Source organism: Peromyscus eremicus, chromosome 10, assembly GCF_949786415.1.
Source record: "Peromyscus eremicus chromosome 10, PerEre_H2_v1, whole genome shotgun sequence".
NCBI lineage: Eukaryota > Metazoa > Chordata > Mammalia > Rodentia > Cricetidae > Peromyscus > Peromyscus eremicus.
This window is the reverse complement of record NC_081426.1, coordinates 86,557,437-86,580,653: the sequence shown is the minus strand read 5'-3', so window position 1 is coordinate 86,580,653 and position 23,217 is coordinate 86,557,437. Positions and strand designations below refer to the sequence as shown.

General features: G+C 40.8%; 1 protein-coding gene across 2 annotated transcripts; it reads right to left on the bottom strand.

The window, feature by feature from the left end:
* Positions 1-235: 235 nt before the first annotated feature.
* Positions 236-22,456, bottom strand: Fgf5 (fibroblast growth factor 5). Of its 2 annotated transcripts, XM_059275238.1 has the most exons (3): positions 21,639-22,456; positions 14,375-14,478; positions 236-1,656 (listed from the first exon to the last, which is right to left on the bottom strand). In XM_059275238.1, exons 1-3 carry the CDS (start codon positions 21,991-21,993, stop codon positions 1,309-1,311), a joined length of 807 nt encoding a protein of 268 aa, XP_059131221.1. In that variant the 5' UTR covers positions 21,994-22,456; the 3' UTR covers positions 236-1,308. The 2 variants fall into 2 exon arrangements, with proteins under 2 accessions (XP_059131221.1, XP_059131222.1); XM_059275239.1 differs by lacking the exon at positions 14,375-14,478 and having other exon boundaries at positions 1,549-1,656.
* Between the last annotated feature and the right edge of the window lie 761 nt (positions 22,457-23,217).

Sequence of the window (23,217 nt, the reverse complement as noted above, 5' to 3'; positions counted from 1 at the left end):
AGATGACATCAGATTTTCTTATAGCAGAGCAGACTCACTCGCTCCACTCCTTACCTTTAGGATAGAAAGCTCAAAGGTATTTGATTGAATAATAGGAGTATTTTTGACCATGAGTCTCAACATGTATACCTGGCCAGTGATTCATCTACACACACACACACACACACACACACACACACACACACACACACACGCACACACACACCGCACACGCACCCACGCACGCATGCACGCACCCACCCTCGCACACACCCTGATTAGTTGCTCTCTGTGGGTCTGTACAGTAAGGACAACTAGAGTCAGAAGTGTTTTTAAGCACTCCAGTTTCACGGTGTATACTTGATGGACAGGATAAAATGTATTCCTTCAGCTGTTCTTGAACGAGGGCAGGGGCAGGTAAAAGGAGACGCAAAAGAGACAGAATGAGATCGCTGCAGATGCTGCACACTTCCTGTGCTTTTGCCTCCGTCCTTTTCTTTACATCCAACCTTGAAATCCATCAGAACGTTCTCATATTGTCCTCCTTCTAATCGTGAGAGCCCAGCCACTGACATGGCAGGATTCCACAGAACGCCGTGACTTAATACACAATACACACCTCCCAGCTGAGACTCTGGGGCTGTGGAAGCACATTTAAACATTTTAAAATGTAGAACTAAATTTACGCGGCTTGAGGTATGGCTACAACAAAGTAAACAATGCAATGAAGAAAAAAAATGCAAAGGAGAGCCACATGCTACCAGACAATCAATCAAAATGTTTATAATCCACGAACAGCAATAAATGGACTGCTTGTGGCACATTAATTAAAATAATAAAAGTAAGAAAATATGCTCAATGTAGAGGTACCTTAAAAAAAAAAACAAAAGTTTATAAAATATTTTATCTGCATTAAAATATTCTTTGGAAAACAAAAATAAAAATGTATCATGTTTGTTCTTTCAGGTTGATCTGTAAAAGTCACAAAAATACATATAGTCCAGGGTATGGAACATTCTAAATACGTAGAATGCTAAACATCCTCTAATCACGAAGTCTTTATACCTTACTGAGCTGAAGGGATGTGTTCCCTGGATCACTACAGAGAATCCCATTTCTGTATCTATTTAAAATTAAAAATAAAAAATAAAAATAAAAAAATAAAGCGGTTTTGTTCCAGTCAAAGTGAAACAATGGCCTGACTTCCACACGTGTAAGCACAGCGGAGGGACGGAGGGACACTGCGTCCGAAGGTTTCCTTCAGGGCTCCATGATGCCTGTAGAAGGTCCTGAGGCGGAAGAGTGGTTTCCCACAAGGCTGAGATGGCATCATCCAAAGCGAAACTTCAATCTGTACTTCACTGGGCTGGGACTTCTGCGAGGTGGCGACAAGGGGACCTTTGGTTTCACCGGGCGAGGTGGCTTTTTCTTTTCTGGCACAGTGACCGTGAAGGAAAGTTCAGGTTGCTCAGACTGCTTGAATCTGGGTAGGAAGTGGGTGGAGACGTGCTGGGGTTTGACTCGTGGGCTGCATCCCCGCTTGGCCTTCCCTCTCTTATTCAGGGCCACGTACCACTCCCGCCCCGTCTTTTCAGTTCTGTGGATTGCGGACGCATAGGTATTATAGCTGTTTTCTTGAAATCTCTCCCTGAACTTACAGTCATCTGTAAATTTAGCCTAGAGAGGGGAAAAGAGGACATTTAAGTTGCGACAATAGTTCAGCACACAAATACTTATAATACATCTAAGTACGAAGTCTTGAAAACCCAAGAATTCTGTGACTCTAGGACCCTCCTACTCTGCTACTCGGTTCCCTTTTATAAAGATATGTTCCTTTTAAAGTCTGTGTGTGTGTGTGTGTGTGTTTCTATAATCCTACTTTATCTTTGTAACACTATGTTTTATTCATTATGTTTAGGATATATGTTGTCATTGTTTACACAAATACCAGGACTATTGGATTTAAGTATTATAAATTCTCATTATAATACATATAAATACTATTACTGTTTTTAAAATACTTTGAAATCTGTATCTAAAATGTCTTAACATAGGAGTTTCCCCTCCAAGTAATAAAAAAAAAAAAAAATAGAACTAGATTACTAAGAAACAATTGCCTAATAAGAAATACATTCAGGTTTGCAGAAGGTCAAGATCCTACCAGGAATGCAGTTAGCAGGGTCATATGATTCTTTTGAAACAAGCACACATTTTCAGAGTTATCAGTGTGATTCTTGATGCCGAGAGAGGGGTGGCATATGGCTCTATTAATATTGCATGTGTTAGAGTTCTTCAGGAAAAAATATATCTTCACATATGTGGTTCAAGAAAGTACATCTGATGCCAGGAAGAAAAAAGTCATCAGCATCATTAGCAGCGATTCACCTGCATCTTATACATCCTCACAGACAAGCTAGCTTCCAAACGCACAGGAAGGTGGAAGAGCTGACACCCACCAAGGTACAGCTTATTGTAAGGAAATGCGTCCCCCGTGTACAGGGAGTACAATGGTAACAGTGGAAGTGGTAAGCAAGACAGTAAGGAGGCATATGAGTAACCTCCAGGAAACAGGAATGCGTGTTCAGACGCTGTGAACACTGATAAGTCATTCTGTGTGACTTCCATTTGGGATATATGTTGGAAAGGACAAGAGATGGGGTCGATAAAGTAGGCCAGTGCCAGCTCCCAAAGAGCTTGTTTGCCAAATGGATACATCTGGAGGAATATGTTGGGGGAACAGTATAGGCGTGCATCAGTCTTCCTGCCGTGGCCTGGTACTGCCTCCTGAGCTCTTACCTATTTAGTTCCTATGCAGAAGCTCTGCCTACGTGGCTTCTGTGATAATCAACCCATTTTCCTAGGATAAGGATCTATTATTCCCATCAAACACACAAGAGCCCAAAACCTTGAATGGCTTAGGAGTTCCTGTACTAGTCCAGGCTACCAAGATTTACAGTTTCAGGGTCCCTTTTGCACAGAGCTCCTGGGTTTGAGAATAGTGGGTGGCTTTTATCCCTTATGGTTTATTTCTGGGTAGAAAGGTGTTCTGTTCCTTGCTTTTCCTAATAATACAATAACTTTCCCCTGCAATGCAGATCGCACACTGAAATCTGAAAGCCTGGCTCCTGCAAGGAGATTTACACGAATCAGTTACTGAGTCCCACAAACTCTTTTTTTTTTTTCTTTTTTGCTTCTGCAAATCGGAAGAAACCAATGAGAGGAAAATTCACAGCAGAGCATTTCCAACAACATGTTGACTTTTGGGCAACAGAATCACCACGTCTTTTACACTGGGGTCATACAAGTTTCTTCCAGTGGCTATGAAGGAATAGACGGCTATTCCACCAGACCGGTAGAATTCTGCATTGGATCTGCTAGGTTGGAAACAGGTGTGTTACAGGACTATCCCCACATGTGGCATCGTCTCGTTGTGTCTTTTAACTCCCAAACTGTCAGCCCGTGTCTACTCCAAGGATGCTGCTGTAAGAACATGGCTTTGGAAAAAGCACATTACTTGTTCCCAGTTTTTATTAAAGAGACTTTCTTTACAAATTCAATCTAAATTTTTTCTATAGCTGCTCAGCTCTTTAAAAGGTTTCCCTTCTGGTGTAAATAAACATAGGTATGATTTTAATACTTTTGTGAGACAGAGTCTTACTATGTACCCCAGGCTGCCCCGGAACTTTCCATGTACACCAGGCTAGCCTCAAATTCACAGGAATCAGACAGCCTCGGACTCCTGACCCAGATTATTTTATTTTATGGTTTTTTGAGGCAAGGTCTCGCTACATGACTCTGGCTGTCCTAGAACTCACTCTGTAGACCAGGCTGGCCTCAATGCCACAGAGATCTGCCTGCTTCTTCCTCCCAAATGCTGGGATTGAAGGCATGTGCCACCACACCTGGCTTCCAGTTACATTTTAAAATGAAAACCTTAACCACCTCAGCTGTTTGTGGCTCCATAAAATGAAAACTATTTTAGAAAGACATAAAGCATTTTGTTACAAAGAATAACAGGCCAGGGCTGCAGATGGATCAATGTTTGGTTGCTTAGCATGTGCAAGGCTCTCGGTTTAATCCTTAGCATCTCAAGCACCAACATAAGCCATTTTATTTTACAATGTTGCCAAATAACACAGGCACACAAAGCTATGTCCGGTTTTTGAAGTGGGCTGTATTATTTAGTCTTGTTTACACTCATGGTCTCTAAGGAAGTAAAGACAGGTCACCTTTTAAAGTGTCTGACGCATGAACGTGTGCACATGTTCACGTGAGTGTGGGTATGTGACCCTGCATACACACACACACACACACACACACACACACACACACACACACACCATGTTTAAAAACACGTATTAGTTCTGTCGTAGAATGAAAAACCCTCTTGATCCAACCTCTAACATTATTCAGCATAGAGATTTCCTCCACTTTCTGAAGGATTCATGCTCTGAGGTTCATTTGGGAAGGTGATGGCTTCTGAGGCTGCCCATCTTTCAAAGATCACACCAAGTAGAGATAACAGCGTGCTAAAGTCCCATACACTGTATGCAGCCCCTCACTGAGTAAAAAGGCTGGAGTAAAAAGAATCAAACTGTTTGGATTTTCGTAATTGACTTCTAATTTGTGTTTTGTCTGAAAAATCCCATCTATGATATACCAGAATTATTTGAACAAATCTTTCCATGGCCTTTTTCATTAGGAAACCTAGTTTTGTCTTGAAGGACAGACAGGTCCTGTCAGTAGCCTCGCCTTCTCACAGGTAAGGTGGTGACTAAACAAAATGTCTGATACAATGGTCAGCATGGAGTACCTCAGAGCAGAGTGATGGAGAAATGTGGGCCTACCAAAATACATATACATTTACCAAAATGAATACAATTATTCTTTTAAAACCTTGGAGAGGCTGGGCAGCGGTGGCACATGCCTTTAATCCCAGCACTTGGGAGGCAGAGCCAGGCGGATCTCTGTGAGTTCGAGGCCAGCCTGGTTGACAGAGCGAGATCTAGGACAAACACTAAAACTACACAGAGAAACCCTGTCTCGAAAAACAAAAAACAAAAAACAAAAAACAAAAACAAAACAAAACAAAAAAAAAAACCCTTGGAGAATAACTTTCTAGAGTAATTTTCTTCACTTTTTTTCATTGAAAATATTTTCAAACAATATATTTTGATCACCGTTTCCCCTCTCTCACGTCCTTCTAGATCCTCCCCACCCATCCAACACCATGACTTCTTTATCTTTAGAAAACACACTGGCAAATAAAACAAATTAGAATTTTCAAAAAAGTTAAAAACAAAAAAAGCACAAGAAATACACACGCACCTACAAACAAAACCCATAAAAACAAAAATCAGAAACCATAATTTACAAGCGAAAGACCAGTGAGATCTTTTTAAATGCCCAAACAAAGCAATATGAGACAAAAAATAAAATCTACAGAAGTACCTTCGAGTTCCTTTTGTGTTGGTGTCTACCACGGGGCATGGGGCCTGTACTTAGGTGTGATTTGTGTGCCCAATGAGATCCCACCGGAGAAAAACTAACTCTTCTTTACAAGCACATTGTCTAGTGGAGATAGCTTCTTGGTTAGAGATAGGAGCTTGCATGCACCTCTCAGCACTGGGATCCTGTCTCGTTTGGACCTGTGCACACTGGCCCCATGTCTGTATGAGTTTATATGTGTGTGAGTCCTTGTATTTGGGAGACACTGTTTCCTTGGCGTCCTCCACTCCCTCTGGCTCTTACAGTCTTTCTGCCTCCTCTTCTGCACAGCTTCCTGAGCACCGAGGAGAGGGGTTTGATGGAAACATTTCATTTAGGACTGAGTGTCACTAGGGTCATTTTCACGTTACATTCTGCTTTAAATTATAGGACATTTTTTAAAACAAAGTATATAGTTTTTAAATGATAGAAATGCATTATTTCCCTGACGGGGGAGTGAAGTTGGCATGCACACTTTCATTTATCGAAGGTATGATATAGGCAGGTGAATCAAATGCTAAATTAGCCACGGAAATCAGGACTCATAACTTCGGTGTCCCACCACTGTCTGTCACTAGGGCAGAAAAGCCTCAGCTCTCTGTTTTGGCTGGGCAGAGTGGCACACACTTGTAATCTCAGCATCCAGGAGACGAAGGCAGGAGAACGGCCAGGAGTTCAATGAGAACTGGTCTCAAAAAAAGAAAGAAGACGAAAAGACAAAATTACTCCTATCTTTGTGTCAAATATATGTTTTAATTGATTCGATAGCTGTTTGTTTGCTGACTATGGAGCCAAATGCTATGCTATTTGCAGCTTTTACAGGGAAAAACTATACAGGCACATATGCCCTTCCAATCTTCTTTAATGAATTAAATTATCTGTGTTTTTCTTTTTAATTTCTGCTCATCTTACAAGCATCTAGGCAAGTTACAATCAAGAGACCCCAAGTTGAACATTAAAGTGAAGTATTCAAATCAACTAATTTATTGTAGTTTACTATTTCTAACTGTCAAAACAAGTAAAACTTAAACAAATTAAATTATGTTTGCTTGAATATCCAAATTATTACAAAGAGGGAGGGGATATACTGCCAACAACAGCAAGAAGTTTTTATTACCAAACATTGTGTTTTCAGCGATGGCTACCCAGTTTTTGACAAAGGGCTCAAAAAAAGTCCATTCAACAGACTGTGCTGGCAAAACCGATCACTACCTGAAAAAATTAAGTTAGAAGCACATCTCTCGTGCGGCACAAACATACCTGTGAAGTGGATCAAAGATCTCAACTGAAAATCCAAGGTCCTGAAACTGCCCAAAGAAGATGACAGGGAATGTATTTCAAGTTGTAGCTCCTGGCCAGAACATTCTGAACAGGACTCCACTAGCACAGGATACAGCCCCAAGAATCAACAGGTGGAATCACATAACATTGGAAAGTCACTGCACACGAAGAAAAACTATCAGAAAGTCTACCTAACAGAAGAAAGTCCTCACCAACTATGCTGCAGATATCTGGAACACATAAAGAACTGCCAAAGTTAAACACCAAAAGAATCAAAAACTGCCAGTTGATAATTGGGCGTGTGAAATGAACAGACGATTCTCCAAAAAGAAACACAAATGGCCCATATGTATTTTTTTTTTTTTAAGCATCCGACATCACCAGCCATCGGGGAGCTGCAGAACAAAATTGCTTTGAGTCTCATCTCATCCCAGTCAGAATGGAAAGAAAACAAAATCAGATGTCAGCAGGCGGTGGTGGTGGAGATGGAGGAAGGAGAAACCTTTAGGTACTGCTGACGGGACTATGAACTAGTACAGACACTATGGGAATCTACATGGAACTACTACAGGGCCCAGTTATACTTCCCTGGGCATTAAAAAAAAAATCTGTATCCTACCATAAAGATACTTGCACATCTGTGTTTATTGCTGCATTATTACAATAGCAAGAAAATGCAACCAGCCCAGAAGACTACCCACAGAAGAAGAGATAATGAAAATGTGGTACATACACAGAATGGAATTTTGGTCTGCTGCAAAGAATAATGAAATGGTGAAAATTTCAACCATTTGGCAGAGAGTATTACATCAAGTGAGGGAATTGATTCACAGAAAGGCTAAATTCACATGTTCTCTTTAATTGTTTGGCATTTTTACTAGTGTATGTGAAAGGTAAGCGTGGGTACAGGTGACAAAATCAGAAAGGAGACTGGGGGAGGTGTTACAGAACTTGAGTGTGGTAGCAGGCATGAGACACAGAAGTAGCCTTGGGGATCAGTAGATGATTACAAGGAATTGGTCAGGAGTATTGAGAGAAGGAAAGAGGAAATGAATAATAACAAGCTTTATTGGAAAGTATAATGAAATCTAATACTTTGTATGTTGAAATTTTAAAACAAAAACAAGTAATGGTAGTGTTTTGACGCTACTGTCTGTTCTCACAGCTTGGGATCCATTCCAAATTACATATGCTTTTTAAAGGTCCATGCTACACACCTGTAATTCCCTGCACTGGGAAAGCTGAAGCCAAGGGTCTCTGGTTCCAGACCAGGGCTACGCAAATACCAATTCTCAAAATGTACAACTATGGATGAAAATGTCGTGCATGAAAGAGATGTCAACTGGAGTGAACTCCTAACATGTGGAGTTTACAAGGTATTTAATCTTAATTTATTTTACTCCTTTTTTTTTCATTAATTGGTTTCTTTCCCCTAAAAGTTATAAATTTAAAAAATAATTAGCTTAATTCAAATAAGTAAAACGTTATTATACATTGCAATGAAAACATGTATTGGACAAATCGTGTGCTTTAGGCAGTTTCCTGGAAGCATGGACCCCAGCTTCTAGTTCCTCTACCCCATTTCAGTGTTGCTGGGCTCCCACCTCTACTTCTACCAATGTTGTTGCTGGAGAATGTGCCGGAAGCTCAGGCTATGTGTACAGCTGTGCCCTGATGTGGGGCAATGTGCGCCCAAAGGAGCCGCCCTTTACCCTTTACCATATAAGTCATATGAGGCCCATGGTAACCCTGCTGTGCTATCCTGGCAAGGTCATAGGTCCTGTTTGACACTGATCATCTTACCATTCTATATCCCATTTCTTCCTATTGAGCAACCAAAGAAATGTCTAAATTGGGCTTAATAATAACCAACTTAATAATACAGTGACAAACGCCAAGCATGAGACCTCCCTCTCCTCTTGCGGGAATTGTCTGAAAAAAAAAAATCAACCAGATAGCAGATTTACATTTTGGTTCTACATAACCTCAGAGAGCTTATAAATTTTAGACACATATTTAAATGGCTAAAAAATAAACAACTTAAAGGAAATCAATATAACTTCAAAAATATTAATCCGATAGCAGGTTTAAAATGCTTGTGCCCCTGGCTCCATCTCCAGAGACTCGACTTTAGTGGGTGTGAGATGAAGGCTTGGACTTGGGTCACCAGCTGCTTACTAGATGGTAGTGATGGAGGTGAGGTAAGGATCATGTATGGAGAAGGAGGCTAGAAAACAGGCGTTTCATTTCTGGTGTCTTCAATGGCCCCGTAAAACTGCACTACTCCATAGCCAGTGATTAGCATGCATCGTTTACCTCGTTCAATAACTCAAACACTATCATTTGGCTTTAAATCAGAAGGGTCAAGACATGGTCCGCCTGAAGTCCCACATTAGGTATGTGCCTCTCACCTCTTCTTCTGACAGAGATTACAGTTCTTTCCATAACACTGAAAGCTGAGACTCTCTCCTCACTTTAGCATTGCACTTGCTCTGAAGTCCTTCCATTTTTAAATACTGGTAAATGCTAAGTATCTTTCCCTAAACCATCAGAGAAATCTCACACTCTTACTTGCTTTACGCAACTTGGATTTTGAAGCGACAAGTCCATTCATTTTGCCCAAATTTCTTTTAAAAAAAGTCCTTCTTATCAACTTTACAAAAGACAAAATTAAAGTCAGATAAGGGAAGTAATTGCACAGGCAGAACCCCAAACTCATTTTTGATCCCAAATTACTGGACCTCTCGTTTTTCCATATAAATGAACCGTTCTTACAGTGCAAAGGACGTTTCTAAACAAATGCTTTGATATAAACCACAGTCTTGACTGAAAGAGTGGGTCTTACTGGGTTTTATTTTTTTTCTAAGTGATGACAGTAAGTACTGCTCAAGTCTTTCTGTTTCCCCTTTTAGTAAACATGCTGAGCTAGGGGGCTGCTGGATGCTCCTCACTGCCCCCAGCACCTGAAGTCCAGTCCAGCCTCTCCTCTGAGGCCAGCCAGCTGGCATCCTCTGAACCCAGGAAAGGAGGATGTTCTCGTCCTCACCCAGGGCTGATCAACACACATTCCAAGCCTATTTCGTAAACTCCGCAATTAGCTTTCCTTCCAAACATGATCCCCTAAAACCCTGAGACATAAGAAAATAACCATCTGACCACATGCTTTTCTCTACATAGTTAAGCCAACAGACTTTTCCCCAATATGTAACAAGCTACTGTACATGCTTCATGAAGAAGTTGAAGCATATGTGATGCCCAATTTTTCCAAGATTTAATTCTTTAGGGTTTAAAATACTAAAATGGACTGTAGGTCTCCAAAAGAACTGAATAATTGTGACAGTAGGAATCCCTGCCACTGTGACAATGTGCGCTTGGAAATCTGGCCTTCAAATTTGACTCCCTGTCCAAAGGAAAAACCTAACAGTTAAGAGACTTTGGTGTGCATAGAAAGTGTGACCCCAAGGAACAAAGGCTAATGGCGAGTAGGATTTGGGCTACTCTAAATAACTGAAGAGTCACAGCTACTTGACCTTGAAATCAGAAGGAAAGATTGAAGATCATCAACCAGCTGCCAGAGAACACATTCTGGGAGATCTGTTTAAATAGGGAGTCATAATAGTTTCCAGGCACGACACCAACTATTCTGTACATATTATCTCATGTAAAACACAGCCACCACTGCGGGCAGTCACTGCAGGAAAATGGTTTTCCTATTTGTATCACCCATAAAAGGAAAACAAAACAAAACAGGACCATTAAATAAAGTGACACAAGTGTGGAGCGGAACTGGCTGAATGGTCTGTGTGCTTCGCTGCACACCCAGAGGGATTCGTGCTCACATCAGAACTCCGTAAGGAAAATCCGAAAAGGTTCTCTGTGGGACTCTCTTTAAGGACCCCAAACCTGAAGAAAGAGCATGAACAGACAAGAGACAACAAAGGGCACCTGTTCTCAGAAGGTCTCCGTCTGGAGGACTTTGAGACAGAGACTAAGAGCCATAGTGGGGACTGACTAATCCTGCTGGCTCCCCGGGAAGTAACTATTGTCTCCTGTTCTCCACAACTCCTGGCACATTTTGACAAGAAGACCATACACTTTCGGCCCATAACACCCTTTCTCTCTCTCTCTCTCTCTCTCTCTCTCTCTCTCTCTCTCTCTCTCTCTCTCTCTCTCCAGACAAAAAGTGTGAATTTGGGTGGGTGGGAAGGTAGGGAACACCTGGGAGGAGTTGGGGGAGGGAAAACTATAATCAGAATATATTGATGAAAAAAATTATTTTCAATGAAAAAGATTCTTTAAAAAAAAAAGTGTTGAGACTCTCACATGGTAGGAATTTGGCTATCTGTGTATTTGGAATCTGAGAATGGTTTTGAGGAGAGGGGCATGGAGATGAAGGGATGGGGTGAGAGCTTGAAACACCACCTGTCCACATGCTTGAGTTTCAAGTCCAACTTCTATTGTGAAAGTAACACTCAGGACACTCAGGGCAGCACCAGTATTGGCTCCTTCATGCTGCCCAGGGCTGCTGCTTTAGTGTGCCATCGTTGGGTACACAAAGAAAGTAGCATGCAGTGCATGAAGGTTTTTAGGAACCAGGTAGTTCTTTTCTGTTTGGAAAGTTCCATCTTGAAAAAGCCTCCCTAAGAAACACAACATCACACTGGAAAACAACACGTATGTCTGTAAAGTTCTGTGCCAGACACATCCCCTCCTCCGTGGACTAAAACCAAGGACTGGAGAGTTTGAGGGGAAGCAAGGACCAAGTTAATGTGTTCTGAATCCAAGGGAAAAAGGCGGAAATTAATTTACAACTTTCCACGTCTAATATAGAATTTCCCTCTTCTTTGCTGGTTAATAGTGTGCTATAAATGCTCTTAGTGATGTGCCATAATGTTCACTTTTTACATATGGTATGAAAATATTACTAAATCAGGCACTTGGTAGTTCCTATAAGCACATGAAAACAGTAATTTGATCCCAAATACAATGCTTTCTTTTAAACTAACTTGAACCGACAAAGCATTTGGATATTTAAAGAGGGAATTTGAAAATGGTACAGTTTTCTTCAATCACATTACTGTGTAACCTTAGGAAAATAACTAAACATCTCAAACTTTTTCCTCGACTCAGTGTCTGATGAGACAATATGAGTGGAAGGTCTTTACAGAACTATGAAAGTACATCACCCTTGCCTGGTGACTAATCTCCGTTTGCAGAACTGAACTGAACTGGACGATTCAGTGTAGGGGGATTACTTTCCCCAGAGTTACCTGGATGCTTTACACTTCTGGTTGACTTCTACTTTGGAAGAAGAAGCCAAAAGGTAGGTACTCTTTAATGCCTTTGCAAGATTATTAATATAAAGTAACTCACAAACTAAGGATTAGTAAATGTGAGTTAGGTTTTTGGATGATAATGTAATTTTGTAAATATCAAAACCAAGTCAAGTAAACACACTGGAAGTTGTAAGACTGTTTTTTAACGTATTCTGCTACAGTGAAAACAGGAAAGAAACCAGCTGGGCATAAAGCCGATAATTGCTATGATTAATGCTATTTCTAAACTTGACTTCTTTAAAAATAAATCACTTCATAATTTAATTAGGTTTCCATCTAGAGAAAAAGTGCTAACAAAAGCTCAGATAAGAGAATGTAGGTTTGGACATAATCGTAGGGCTTAATTTTTTATCTATGGTTCGGCTCAAAGTCATCAGAATGACTTTTATATCAAAGAGCCCCAGTGAGTGACAAGAGCAAGACTTGCTTTGTACTGGCTAAAAGTCATTATTCCATGAAATAACTTCAGCCTGCCAAGATGAGAAAGAATAACAGATGCTGTTTTTGCGTTATCTGCATTATTTCCACCAGTCATCCTTAGACATTTGGGTCAAATTTCTAGAAATTAGTTACTTGCATTTGACAGAGGAATCATGTATCCTAACCTCTCGGTTTGACCCTTCTAATTGGCATCCATTTATAATACTTTGCTTTCTGTAGCAATTATCCTCACGCCGGCCCAAGTTTCATCTGTTTTTGTATTGCACTGGTACACAACTCAGAATATTTTCAGTGTTAAGATTTTTTCATCCCACAGCAAACAAACCCATAAGAGGTGATTTTTTTTTTTTTTAACTTGCTTTATACATTATGACGCTGAGATTTTGAAGGCTTTTACAACCTTAAAGTAGAACAGGGAAAGTCACTGCTTTCCAACTGGGATGTGAATTTTTAGGGTTAAAATATTATTCTTAACAAAATGAGATGTCTGACTTTTACCCATGGTGATAAAGAATATTTTCCCCTTTAAATACATGTAATGTTACTTTTAGTTGTTCAGTCATAGCAATCATTTAACAACAAGCAAACAACAACAACAAAAAAAAACTGTGTTAGTCCTTGCAAACAACCCAGAAATGAAATAAAGTGCTTTTATAATTTTTGAAATTAATGACTAAAGAGTTTAACAAAGGGTTTCCATTTATCTTAGATTTCGGTTTGCTACATCTACATTATATTTAGTTTATTGCATATAATAATGTATACTATTTACTAAAAATTTACAAGGTACCAAATGCTATCCTCAGTACTTTCTATGTACTATCTCACTAAATCCCCAAACAGCCACAGTGTTCTTCAAAAGTTATTGATTACTTTAGATGCAAAGGAAAGGAAACTGTAAGAGTTTTGCATATAGAAATAAGTGGAATTCTGATTGGATTCTTAAAGGTCTATAAAGTAAAAGGCCAAGAAGTGTCCATTGATATCACTCTTAACTTAGACATTCTATCTACTTTAAAAATTGCGAAAGGACTAGTCAGCTATTCATTTACTATTAATTAAAGGACTGCCTTTAAAAAAATAATTGCCTTTTAAAATTATTTAGTGTAAAGAAATCTGATATCACAAAAAACCTAAATCACTTTTAAGTGTGAAGCCTGTACACTAATATAAATAAACAGAATCTGTATTACTAAGAGCTAAGAAATAACTAATTTGTAAACTGACTGTAAAACGTAAAAGTAGTGTGAAGGGATATTTTCAATTCGAGATTAGTATTAAGTAATTATATTTGATGTGACAAAATACAAGATGGAAATTCCCCTAGCTCATCCAGTGCAATTTCTTTCTAGGAGCTAAGGGGATTTGCAGTCTTGGTTTTTGTCTCTTACTCGCTTACATGGAAATGTATATTACTTAGACCACATTTGACATCATGAATAACTTATAAAATCAAATAAGGACTCTCTATCTATTAAACACTCAGACCACCAGATAAACATGGAAAGTTAAAATGCAACAGAATAGCATGTTGCCGTGACAAGTCTCACCCAGACCCTACTAGGAAACTAACAATGGAAATCAGTATGCCAAGGCTATTTCTAAGTGTATTTATCCTTTACAGTTTTAAAGGTTCTATGTATTTTCAAGTCAGTTCAAATGATTACTTACAGACACATACAAAATTGTTCATACATACATATAGTTTTACCAAAAAAAAAAAATTAAGTTCCGTAAGCAAATTGTCTATCTTATCTACTAATTTTGAAAAAAAAAAAAATCACTTCACCTTTGTTACAAATGTAAAATCTCCAGAGCACCTTTAACAAATATAAAGTGGTTCTACTTACACTTGCATGGAGTTTTCCTTTTTTTGACATCGCTAAAAATTTGTTGCTGAAAACTCCTCGTATTCCTACAATCCCCTGAGACACAGCAAATATTTCCAAAATACCTAGGATGACAAAAATCCCAAAATAAAACACAGACTCTTCTACACAGAACTGTGAAGAATTCAATGTCTACACCAACTGTTCTCAGTCTTTACTACTGTGATTAAAGAAAAGAACACACAATGACCTTTCGTGACATTCGCTATGTTAAAGAATGGCTACCATCTGAGTGGACACTCCGGATGACTTATTTCCAGATTCAGAAATCTGATTCTGCTTCCTCAATAATTCTGTATTTGCAAGTGGTAGGTGGCTTTTAGTAAATAGCGTATGACATTAGAATCTTTTCAAATCCTAAAGGTATTGAATTTAGTCTTAATTTGTTACTATTCTACCAAAGATGATCTACTTTTAGTATTAAAACACAAGTCTGACTTCAAAGCTGGTATAAAAAATTCAAAAGCCTGGAAAATTATTCTTTCTTACATAGCACAAATCCCCTTCTTTCAATCATCACAGTTTAAGAACTTAAATACACATATGCCACATTCAGTCCTTTAAAACCATAAAAATTACACCTAAGATACTGAAAACATTATAAGTTATTACTACTTCTGTGAATTGTTTGGTGAATTATGTTTTGAGAAGTGCTAGATTTTAAATCATTTCCTAGATAAATGTGATGATTTTTATAGCGTTGTCGATGTATAACACAGCATGTCCGCACGTCAACGCAATGTCCTTCATCCCGTACAGTCATTTCAAGAACCATGTGTCGAGTCAAGAAACTGTTTACTGTAATTCATGGAGTGAATACGATTTAATGTGTGTTCTGCAAATAGTTATAAAACCTGCCCATTATTAATAATAAAGTCACAAAAGATTTTATGCAAGTATGAGCAAGGACAACATTCTTGTTAGTTAGACGTATGAAATTATAAAAAAGAAAAAATATATAAACAAGATAATACAGTTCATTAGATCTGAGAAAAAAGAAAAAAACACACAAAGTAGAAAAAAGCACATCTCCACACTTGGTCACAACTGTTTCAAGCATACACATTAACTAGAGATCTCAGTAGATCTCTGCTGAGGTGACACCTCCTTCAGACTTCATTGAAATAGCAATCTCCCCGGGCAGTACTTGATGTGTGTGTAAAATTACTCAGTCTCCTAACAAGGACTCTAAGTACATGTAGATGAATCAATTTGTTGAGGACTTAGGTCCCACAACACAAGCTGAGTACCTCTCATCGTCACAGATATTACTGCTTGCTTTCTCAGCTTGCTTTGTTAAAAATACTTAGAAATATCACAGAAAAAAGGAACACCTGAGAAGCTATTTTTGTTATTATTATTCTGAAATCTTAGCCCAGAGTATGAAAACCATTTCAGAAAAACTGCAGGCACCAATTTAGTGGTGTTTCTTTTCATGAATTTCAAATGCACTCAACTGTTTTTGTTTATATAAGAGAGTGTTAACAGACACTAGTGTCCTGTACATCATTTTCTTTAAAATGTTTCTAAAATGTAATTTGCATAGAATTTAATATAAATGTTGTCTGACTGTGATACACACCCAAAGATTTAGAAGCATTATCATTTTACCAGATACTGGCAAAGCACAGGGAATGCTTTGTAAAGTTATAGATATCAGTTTATATCAGGTATAATATGTATACATACATGGTGTATGTAACTTTTTAAAATTTGAAGTATACCTTGCATGTAGGATATTTAACTTTATAAAACTAAATTATAAAGATGGAGATACAATAATATTTTTATTAAATTATGACTAGCATGGCTGATAAAAAGCTATATTTGAACGAGAATTAAAGAGCAAAGCTGAAAGCTCTTTAATAACAAGTTCAAACACTTAGTTGATTGGGGATGAAACTGGAAGCACTGCATAAACATGTGTGATCAGAAGCATGAAGAGGCCGTCACAGGAGCTCTTCTTTGTGGAATGATTATGACGTAACAGGGACAAATAGGGTTGAGAGATGAGGTCTCAGTAGGTTTTCTCCAGTGTTCTCACAGCTCTAGATTGTTAAGTGGTGCTTTAACTCACACACTGATGCACTCCCAAGAAAAAAATGACTTTCTAAAAATTCAGTATTTTCTATAAGCTGATTATTAGGAATCCTTGACAATGAATTCGAAGGAAATTTCCGTTCACCTTATGGATGCGCTCAGCTTTATAAGTATAAGTAGATCATATATTAATGAAAAATATATGGCAGTATCAGAGATCAAATTCTCATGTTTTCAGTCTAACTTTTGAGATGTTGAGATTAGATGGTTTTTATAAATATTTACTTGGTTAAAAAACAAAAAGCAAACAAATGAAGAAAACACCTATGGCTTTGTTTAATCAAACTACTGCTTTCCGATCATAGAATCTTCTTTTAAGGACTCATTTTGTCTCAGTGAACTTGTATCTCAACACACTGCACATGTGCTTATTATATACATTTACACTTCAATTAATTCTAAGTATGGGGAGATGATGAAACAATGCCTGTAAAAGTGTTATTTTATTTACATTGCAGGGTTTGTCTGATAAATTCTATTTCAAAAATCATGTATTGCCAGATAATGGAAGGATTATATAATTTTAAGAAAATTCTATGTATCTGGAAGCTTTATAGATGTGTGTATGCATGCATATGTGTGTGTGTGTATATGTGTGTATGTATGTGTGTGAGTGTATGTGTACATAAGAGTTGTTTTTCACACAGGCAACTTTGGAATTGATCTTTTAAATCTGAATGTAATTTTTAATCTAATATTGGAATCATTCTTAAGATCATAATTCCTAAACTAATGTCAATAATGATTTCACTCTGTCTTGTCTTTTAGAATGCTGGCACAATTCTACACAACTCACAATGAACAGGTTTTCTGTTCCTCTTTCCAAGAGAGCACAGGCTGTCTATGTTACTACTTTATAGTGAAAATCTCAATAGCTCATTAAGGAATTCTAGGAAATACTTTAAACCTATGTATATTATATCACTAATTAATGCATCCCAAGAAAACTTTCTCTAACGCTAACTTTGAAAACCTCAGTATTATCTGTATCCTCATCTTTAGGAGTCGGTGATAATAAACTTGAAGGAAATTTCCTGTTCACCCTGTGAATGTCAAAACAGTACCCTTAAGCAAAACTCTGGAAGGCAATTGTCTCACAGACCAGCCAGTGACTGTCTTCAATGTTATACTGTCATAGGGACACCTCTCCCCGCCATGTAGGGACATGTGTTTTGAGTTGTTCTTATTATTGTGTCTCTCTCCTGTTTGGGGATTGGTGTAGAGAACTCTGGAAAAAATTAATTCATAGCCAGGTACTGAAGATGGTGTGCCAGCTTTCCCAAGATGTTCAAAGTTCATGAGAGAGAGATAGAGAGAGAAAGAGAGAGAGAGAGAGAAAGCCTTTTCTTAGTAAAATGTCAGGACTGATATCAAGGTTGGAGGAAACAAAACTTTTTTAGTGTCTCTACCATTGGTCCTTAATCTACTTTCTTCAAAGGAAAATTATGCTTTATGAATAAGTTTACTTCAGTAGGAAAACACATAGATTCCTTTCTTGTTATTCTTTAGATCTCTAACTATCAGATGGCTCTGTTGATGGTGGGGGGGTCTTGGAGAATAAAAGCTGGAACAACACAGACGTCACATGTGTTCAGAAGCTTTCAATAACATATCTGAAAATTCCCGAAGAAAAATATGGCGACACTGAAGTTTCTCTACTTCCACCCATGGCAACAGCTATGCTCTGCCAAGTTATCAAATCTTAGTATTGAATGATCCAATTTAGCACAGTCTCTGCTGATTAAATTAGTAACAAAATTTCCCCTTGAATTTCTCTGCCTAGTAAATTCTCATTTCTCCAACTTAGGAAAATATCTGCTGACTGTGTGACACCAAAACAGATAGTCGAGTCAGATTCTCAAAACAAAATGTAAAATTGAGGACTCCCTTAACCAAAACGTAAATGCAATTTTCATATTTTGTGTGAATGCTTTGTGTAGTCATCACCTAAAGTTTACTCCTCTGAACTGATACTGATTTCGCAGTTTTAATGGTCCCAAGGTAAGTTAACCAATAGCACTGTATCCAAGCTAAACTTGACAGGTTGTAAGTGAAAGCAGCTGCTCCTTTCTCTTCCAGGTTAGAGCTCATAGCCTCATCTTCTCCATCTTTCCCCAGTATTTCCTTCCCATGTGCAATAAGCTAGATAGCATATTCTAGTATGGTGCCCCTACTGAATGAGGTAAACCAGGGCCTTACTAATTGATACACTGAAGGGGATGTTTCAATATCTGTGACTAGAGTATGATTTTGATAGTAAAATTAAACAAATCTTCGCAATTGGCAAATATATTTACTAATTGAGTAAAAATTGACATTTTATCTGACCAAAGAAAAAAGTTTTATTGTAGCATCTTAAAGAACCTTTTATACTGAGGTTTTCCTGCAGTGCCCTCCCGGCCTCTCCTGTGAAACACAAACAAATGTTTCCACATATATTCTAAGTAATGGTCCAAGGTCAATACCTTAGTTTACATAAATTTCAGGAATCTATCAAGCACTACCTTCAAAGTACACTAAATAATCAACTGCAAGTAGCTGCTGCTTTTTTCCCATGGCTACGGAAGTGTAAAGAGCCATGTTAACTTTCCAAATTCCATGCCTTCCCACTGCACATAGAAATATTTCATAGAGCGTTTTTAGGAAGTCCAAACATCAAAAGCAATCACTATGACAGTGGTTATTTAAATTATGCTTTCCTTTAAGAAAAAAACTGTGGAAGGCAAGGTCAGAGAAAATGCAAACAAGAAAAGTGGTACAGAAGTAACCCAAAGCTCCTACTTCCTGAGGCAGGTGCCCTACATTGGGTACATGAGTGAATGAATGGGAGAATGAATGAAAGCCAGGCTTTTGAAAGACAAATTAAACTTTGAATGACTGTTTAAAACTGGGGGCTTGGGAGTCAGGAAAATGCTACTTACAAAGATTTATCAGTCTCTGCCTAGGATACATCTCTGTTGTTTGGTAGCCATCTTTCATTGAGGATTTTAAAACAAATTGGCCCTTGGCATTAATGGATAGCTGGCCAGTTTCTTCTTCAGCCTAAATTGAGTCTACTGATCTGTTCTCACTTTCCTTCATTTGTGTGTCTGAAAATCCCCTTCTAGCAAGGCCTAAACTGCAGCCACATTTAACTTCAGCGTGCTTTTGTCATGAAGAAAGGACATCCTGCTATCAGAGCCCCCTCCCCAGCACTCCAAAGCTACCTCGGGCATCGGGGACTCCAACCTACCACTTGCTACCTGCTACTTTGGGTCTTTCCTGAGCAAGCAAGGGTTATGTTTGGTTGGTGCCAGTTTCCTGGATAAAATCCACAGCAACAAACTAGAGAATGATTTTCTCCAAGAGCTAGGAAGATTGCTGGAAGTGGAGACTGAGTTTTGGTGTCTCCTGGTAGAACTGAGTCCTACGAAATGAGGAGCGTGAGTTGGAACACTGAAACAAAAGGCAGCTCTCCATCTCCCTGAAGCATCAGAAAAGTCACCTTAACCAGAACAGGCTGTTCCCTTCATCAACAAAGACCAGAGTTCTTTCAAAGGTGAAGAGAGGGGATCCAACGTGGAGCATCCTGGAGCCCTGGGACTCAATGGGATGGGAGCCTCTGTTTTGCACTGCCTCCCCACCTGCAGCTCAGCGGGCTGAAAGGAAGCCCTCCAAAGACAAAGCAAGCAGCCTGCTGGCTTGGAACCGCACCTGTCGGGGACGCTCCTGCCAGATCTCAGGCGTCTGATCCTCTTAACTCATTGAAAGAGGCTGGTCAGCCAGCCACCCCACCTGTGCTTGGATCTCCAAACCCTCTCCACAGGCCCCAGCAGACTGTCAACCCAACAAATAAAGCCTGCGGTTCTTGGAGCTGAATAAACGGAAGCATTCTAGTCTCTGGGGGACGCTGGTCGGGTGAGGTATACCTGGGAGCCACCAGGAAGACTAGAGAAGCCAGGTGACTGCACAGCATTATCTCCTCGCCCCATTTCCGTTCTCCCTGGGAGTCTGAGAGATCCCTGCTGTGGCTTTTATCAGGACTAAGCCCTGCTGGAAAAAGCCATCTGAATTTAGTGAGAAAATACCTGGCGGGACCACAGAGACAACCCCAGTCCCGTGCACACAGCTCCCCAAATCACTGCTCGCCTCAGCCGCCTAGGAGTGCGAGCGGCCACTGCATAGTCCAGAGAGGCAGATGGAGTGGAGGGAGCACGGGATGGAGTGGAGGGGACGCGGGTGGAGTGGAGGGAACGCGGGTGGAGGGGAAGCAAAGAGGAAAGAGAGCTCAGAAAGAAAATTTCCAAGCTGGGTTGTTTTTTAAGTTATGCTCAATTTACAACTATTTTCAGCCTCCTCTGTGGTTCTTTTAAAATTAAGAACTTTCTAAATGTCCCTGGGTATCAAAGGCTAAGAAGGTGTTGTCAGGGTCTCAGCTTACTAAACACTGATGAGCCCGGCCCCGGACTCAGTCATCACACTGTCTGTCCAGTTTTTCAGACCATGTTGCTTTCTTGCAAGTAGGACTCTGCTCTCAGTACGTGCATATAAATTCTACGTAGACATGTGTAGCTGGTGTATGTGTGTATACATATATATGTATACGTGTGTGAAATATGCCTATGCGTGTAAAGTTACACATATTAATATAAACCTATAATATGGGATATATTTATATGGTATGTGTGGTTGGAGGGTAGAAATACTCAGATCTGATATTTTCAGAAACTAATCTGAATTGTATACAGGAAAAAAAAAGAGATATACTTTGACACTTAAAGAAAAATGCAGTAGTTCTAGTTCATAAGTAAAAAGAAATTGTACCAAGAGAAAGATTTTTTACTTCCTGCGTTATTTTTTTCCCTTCAGCTATGGTGAGAGGCTGGTCTTTTCGGCCAGGGCATTCTGGAAACCAGCTGCCTGTCTCGTCAGGGTAACCTCCACCTGGGGAAGCGCCATGCCCGCTGCCCAAGAGAGAGGGGTGCGTGTGCACGGACCCTGTAGACGCATCATCTCCACGATCTCCAACTGTTTCCAGAATCAGCCGAGTCCCAGAAGCTGGGGCTCCTAGAGGTGCCACTGTGGCCCAAAGGAACACCGGCTGTCCCTCCCAAAAACAGGTTTTGCTGGAGAGTGAGCAACTTACTTAACACGCTGGCTTCGTGGGAGCCATTGACTTTGCCATCCGGGTAGATCTGCAGATGGAAGCCGATGCCCACTCTGCAGTACAGGCTGCCGGTCCGGCGCCCCGAAGGGCTCCACTGGAAACTGCTGTGATCCGAGCCGCTTCCCGGGCTGCCCGGGGAAGCTGCGACTGGGGAGGAGGCAGAAGACGACGACGAGGAAGACGTCGTGCTACTTCTGCCCCGGCTGCCGCTGGAGTCTCCCGGGTTCCTCGGAGCCGCGGGTTGCCCTTCGGGAGTGAGACGCTTCTCCCCGTGAGCCCAAGCGCTGAGGATCAGGTGGCTGCTGAAGAGGAGGAAGAGCAAGGACAAGCTCATTCTTCCGGCCGCGGGGGTCCTAAGTGCATCTTGCAGGGCTGGCTCCGGGCTCCGTAGCCCCCGCGCTGCTGTGTGCCTCTGGCGCTGCCTCCCTCGCCGCACTGGGTGGACATAGCCTCGGGGAAGGGAGAGGGAGAGGGGGAGAGAGAGGGAGAGGGAGAGAGAGAGGCCACCCGAGCGGATCTCGGCGCTGGCACCGGGATATTTATAACGCCAGTGATCTCACTGCTCCGTGCACGCCTGCGAAGCTTCCCCTCACCCGCCGCTTTGTGTACTCACTGGCCGGTGCGGGGAGGGAGCGCCGCGGTCCCGGGGGCGGGGGTGTGAAGGAGGAGGGAGAAGCGATCTCGGGAGTGGGAGGAGGTACCTGGCCCTCAGAAGCTGCCCCCAGGACGTTGGCTGCGCCCAGGCACCGGCCACGCACCCCAGCGGTTCTCAGGAGCCACAGGGTCACCCCACCCCCTGCCCGAGCCAGCCGCGCGGGATTCGGCTCGGAGCGCGCCTCTCCGCGCGCAAGGGGCAAGGACGGAAACGTGGGCATGGGTTCCCGTCCTCAGTGGCCACGTGTGTCCCAGGCAACTCACTCTTTACCCAGCACCTGATGTCCAAGTTGCTGGCCCCTACCACCTGGAGCCTGGGAACCACTTTCCGAAGGGAACCAAGAACTGAACGGCCACGCAACTCGGGAAGGCTTTGTGGTGGCCCAGGTGGGAGAGAAGGCTGGTTTCCTAATGTTATTGATTTATTAAAGAGCTAAGGTGTGCGCTTATTTCTCCGTTAGAAAGCCACCCTGAATCGTTATGCCAGAATTCAGCTGCTGCCCTGTAAGGAACTCTGCAGGTGAACGATGTACCCAGTTTATCCTTCTGGAAAGCCCTGTGTCTGAGTTGGAACAGGTGAAAGCCCACGAGGAAACACACACACACACACACACACTCTCTCTCTCTCTCTCTCTCTCTCTCTCTCTCTCTCTCTCTCTCTCTCTCTCTCTCTCTCTCTCTAACTCAAGGCAAGGATGAAGTGGGTCTGAACATCAGGACATGTGACTGACTGCCCTGTCGTCCTGTCTGGCCCCATGATCCCCTTACCCAGAGGAATTAGCCAACAGTGCTCTCTTCAACTTCCATTGACTGGAGGACCGACCCCAGTGAATGATTAATGACAACTCTGAATCTCAACTGGGAAACCCGAGAAGGGAGACTTTCTCTGTATGTAACGCCACGA

What these genes read in the sequence shown, in the direction of transcription:
- Fgf5 (XM_059275238.1), bottom strand. Translation starts at nt 21,993, where the DNA reads ATGAGCTTGTCCTTGCTCTTCCTCCTCTTCAGCAGCCACCTGATCCTC. An exon ending in CCACGAAGCCAGCGTGTTAA is followed by an intron (nt 14,479 to 21,638) that starts GTAAGTTGCTCA and finishes TTGTCATCCTAG; the next exon opens with GTATTTTGGAAATATTTGCT. An exon ending in AAGGAAAACTCCATGCAAGT is followed by an intron (nt 1,657 to 14,374) that starts GTAAGTAGAACC and finishes TCCCCTCTCTAG; the next exon opens with GCTAAATTTACAGATGACTG.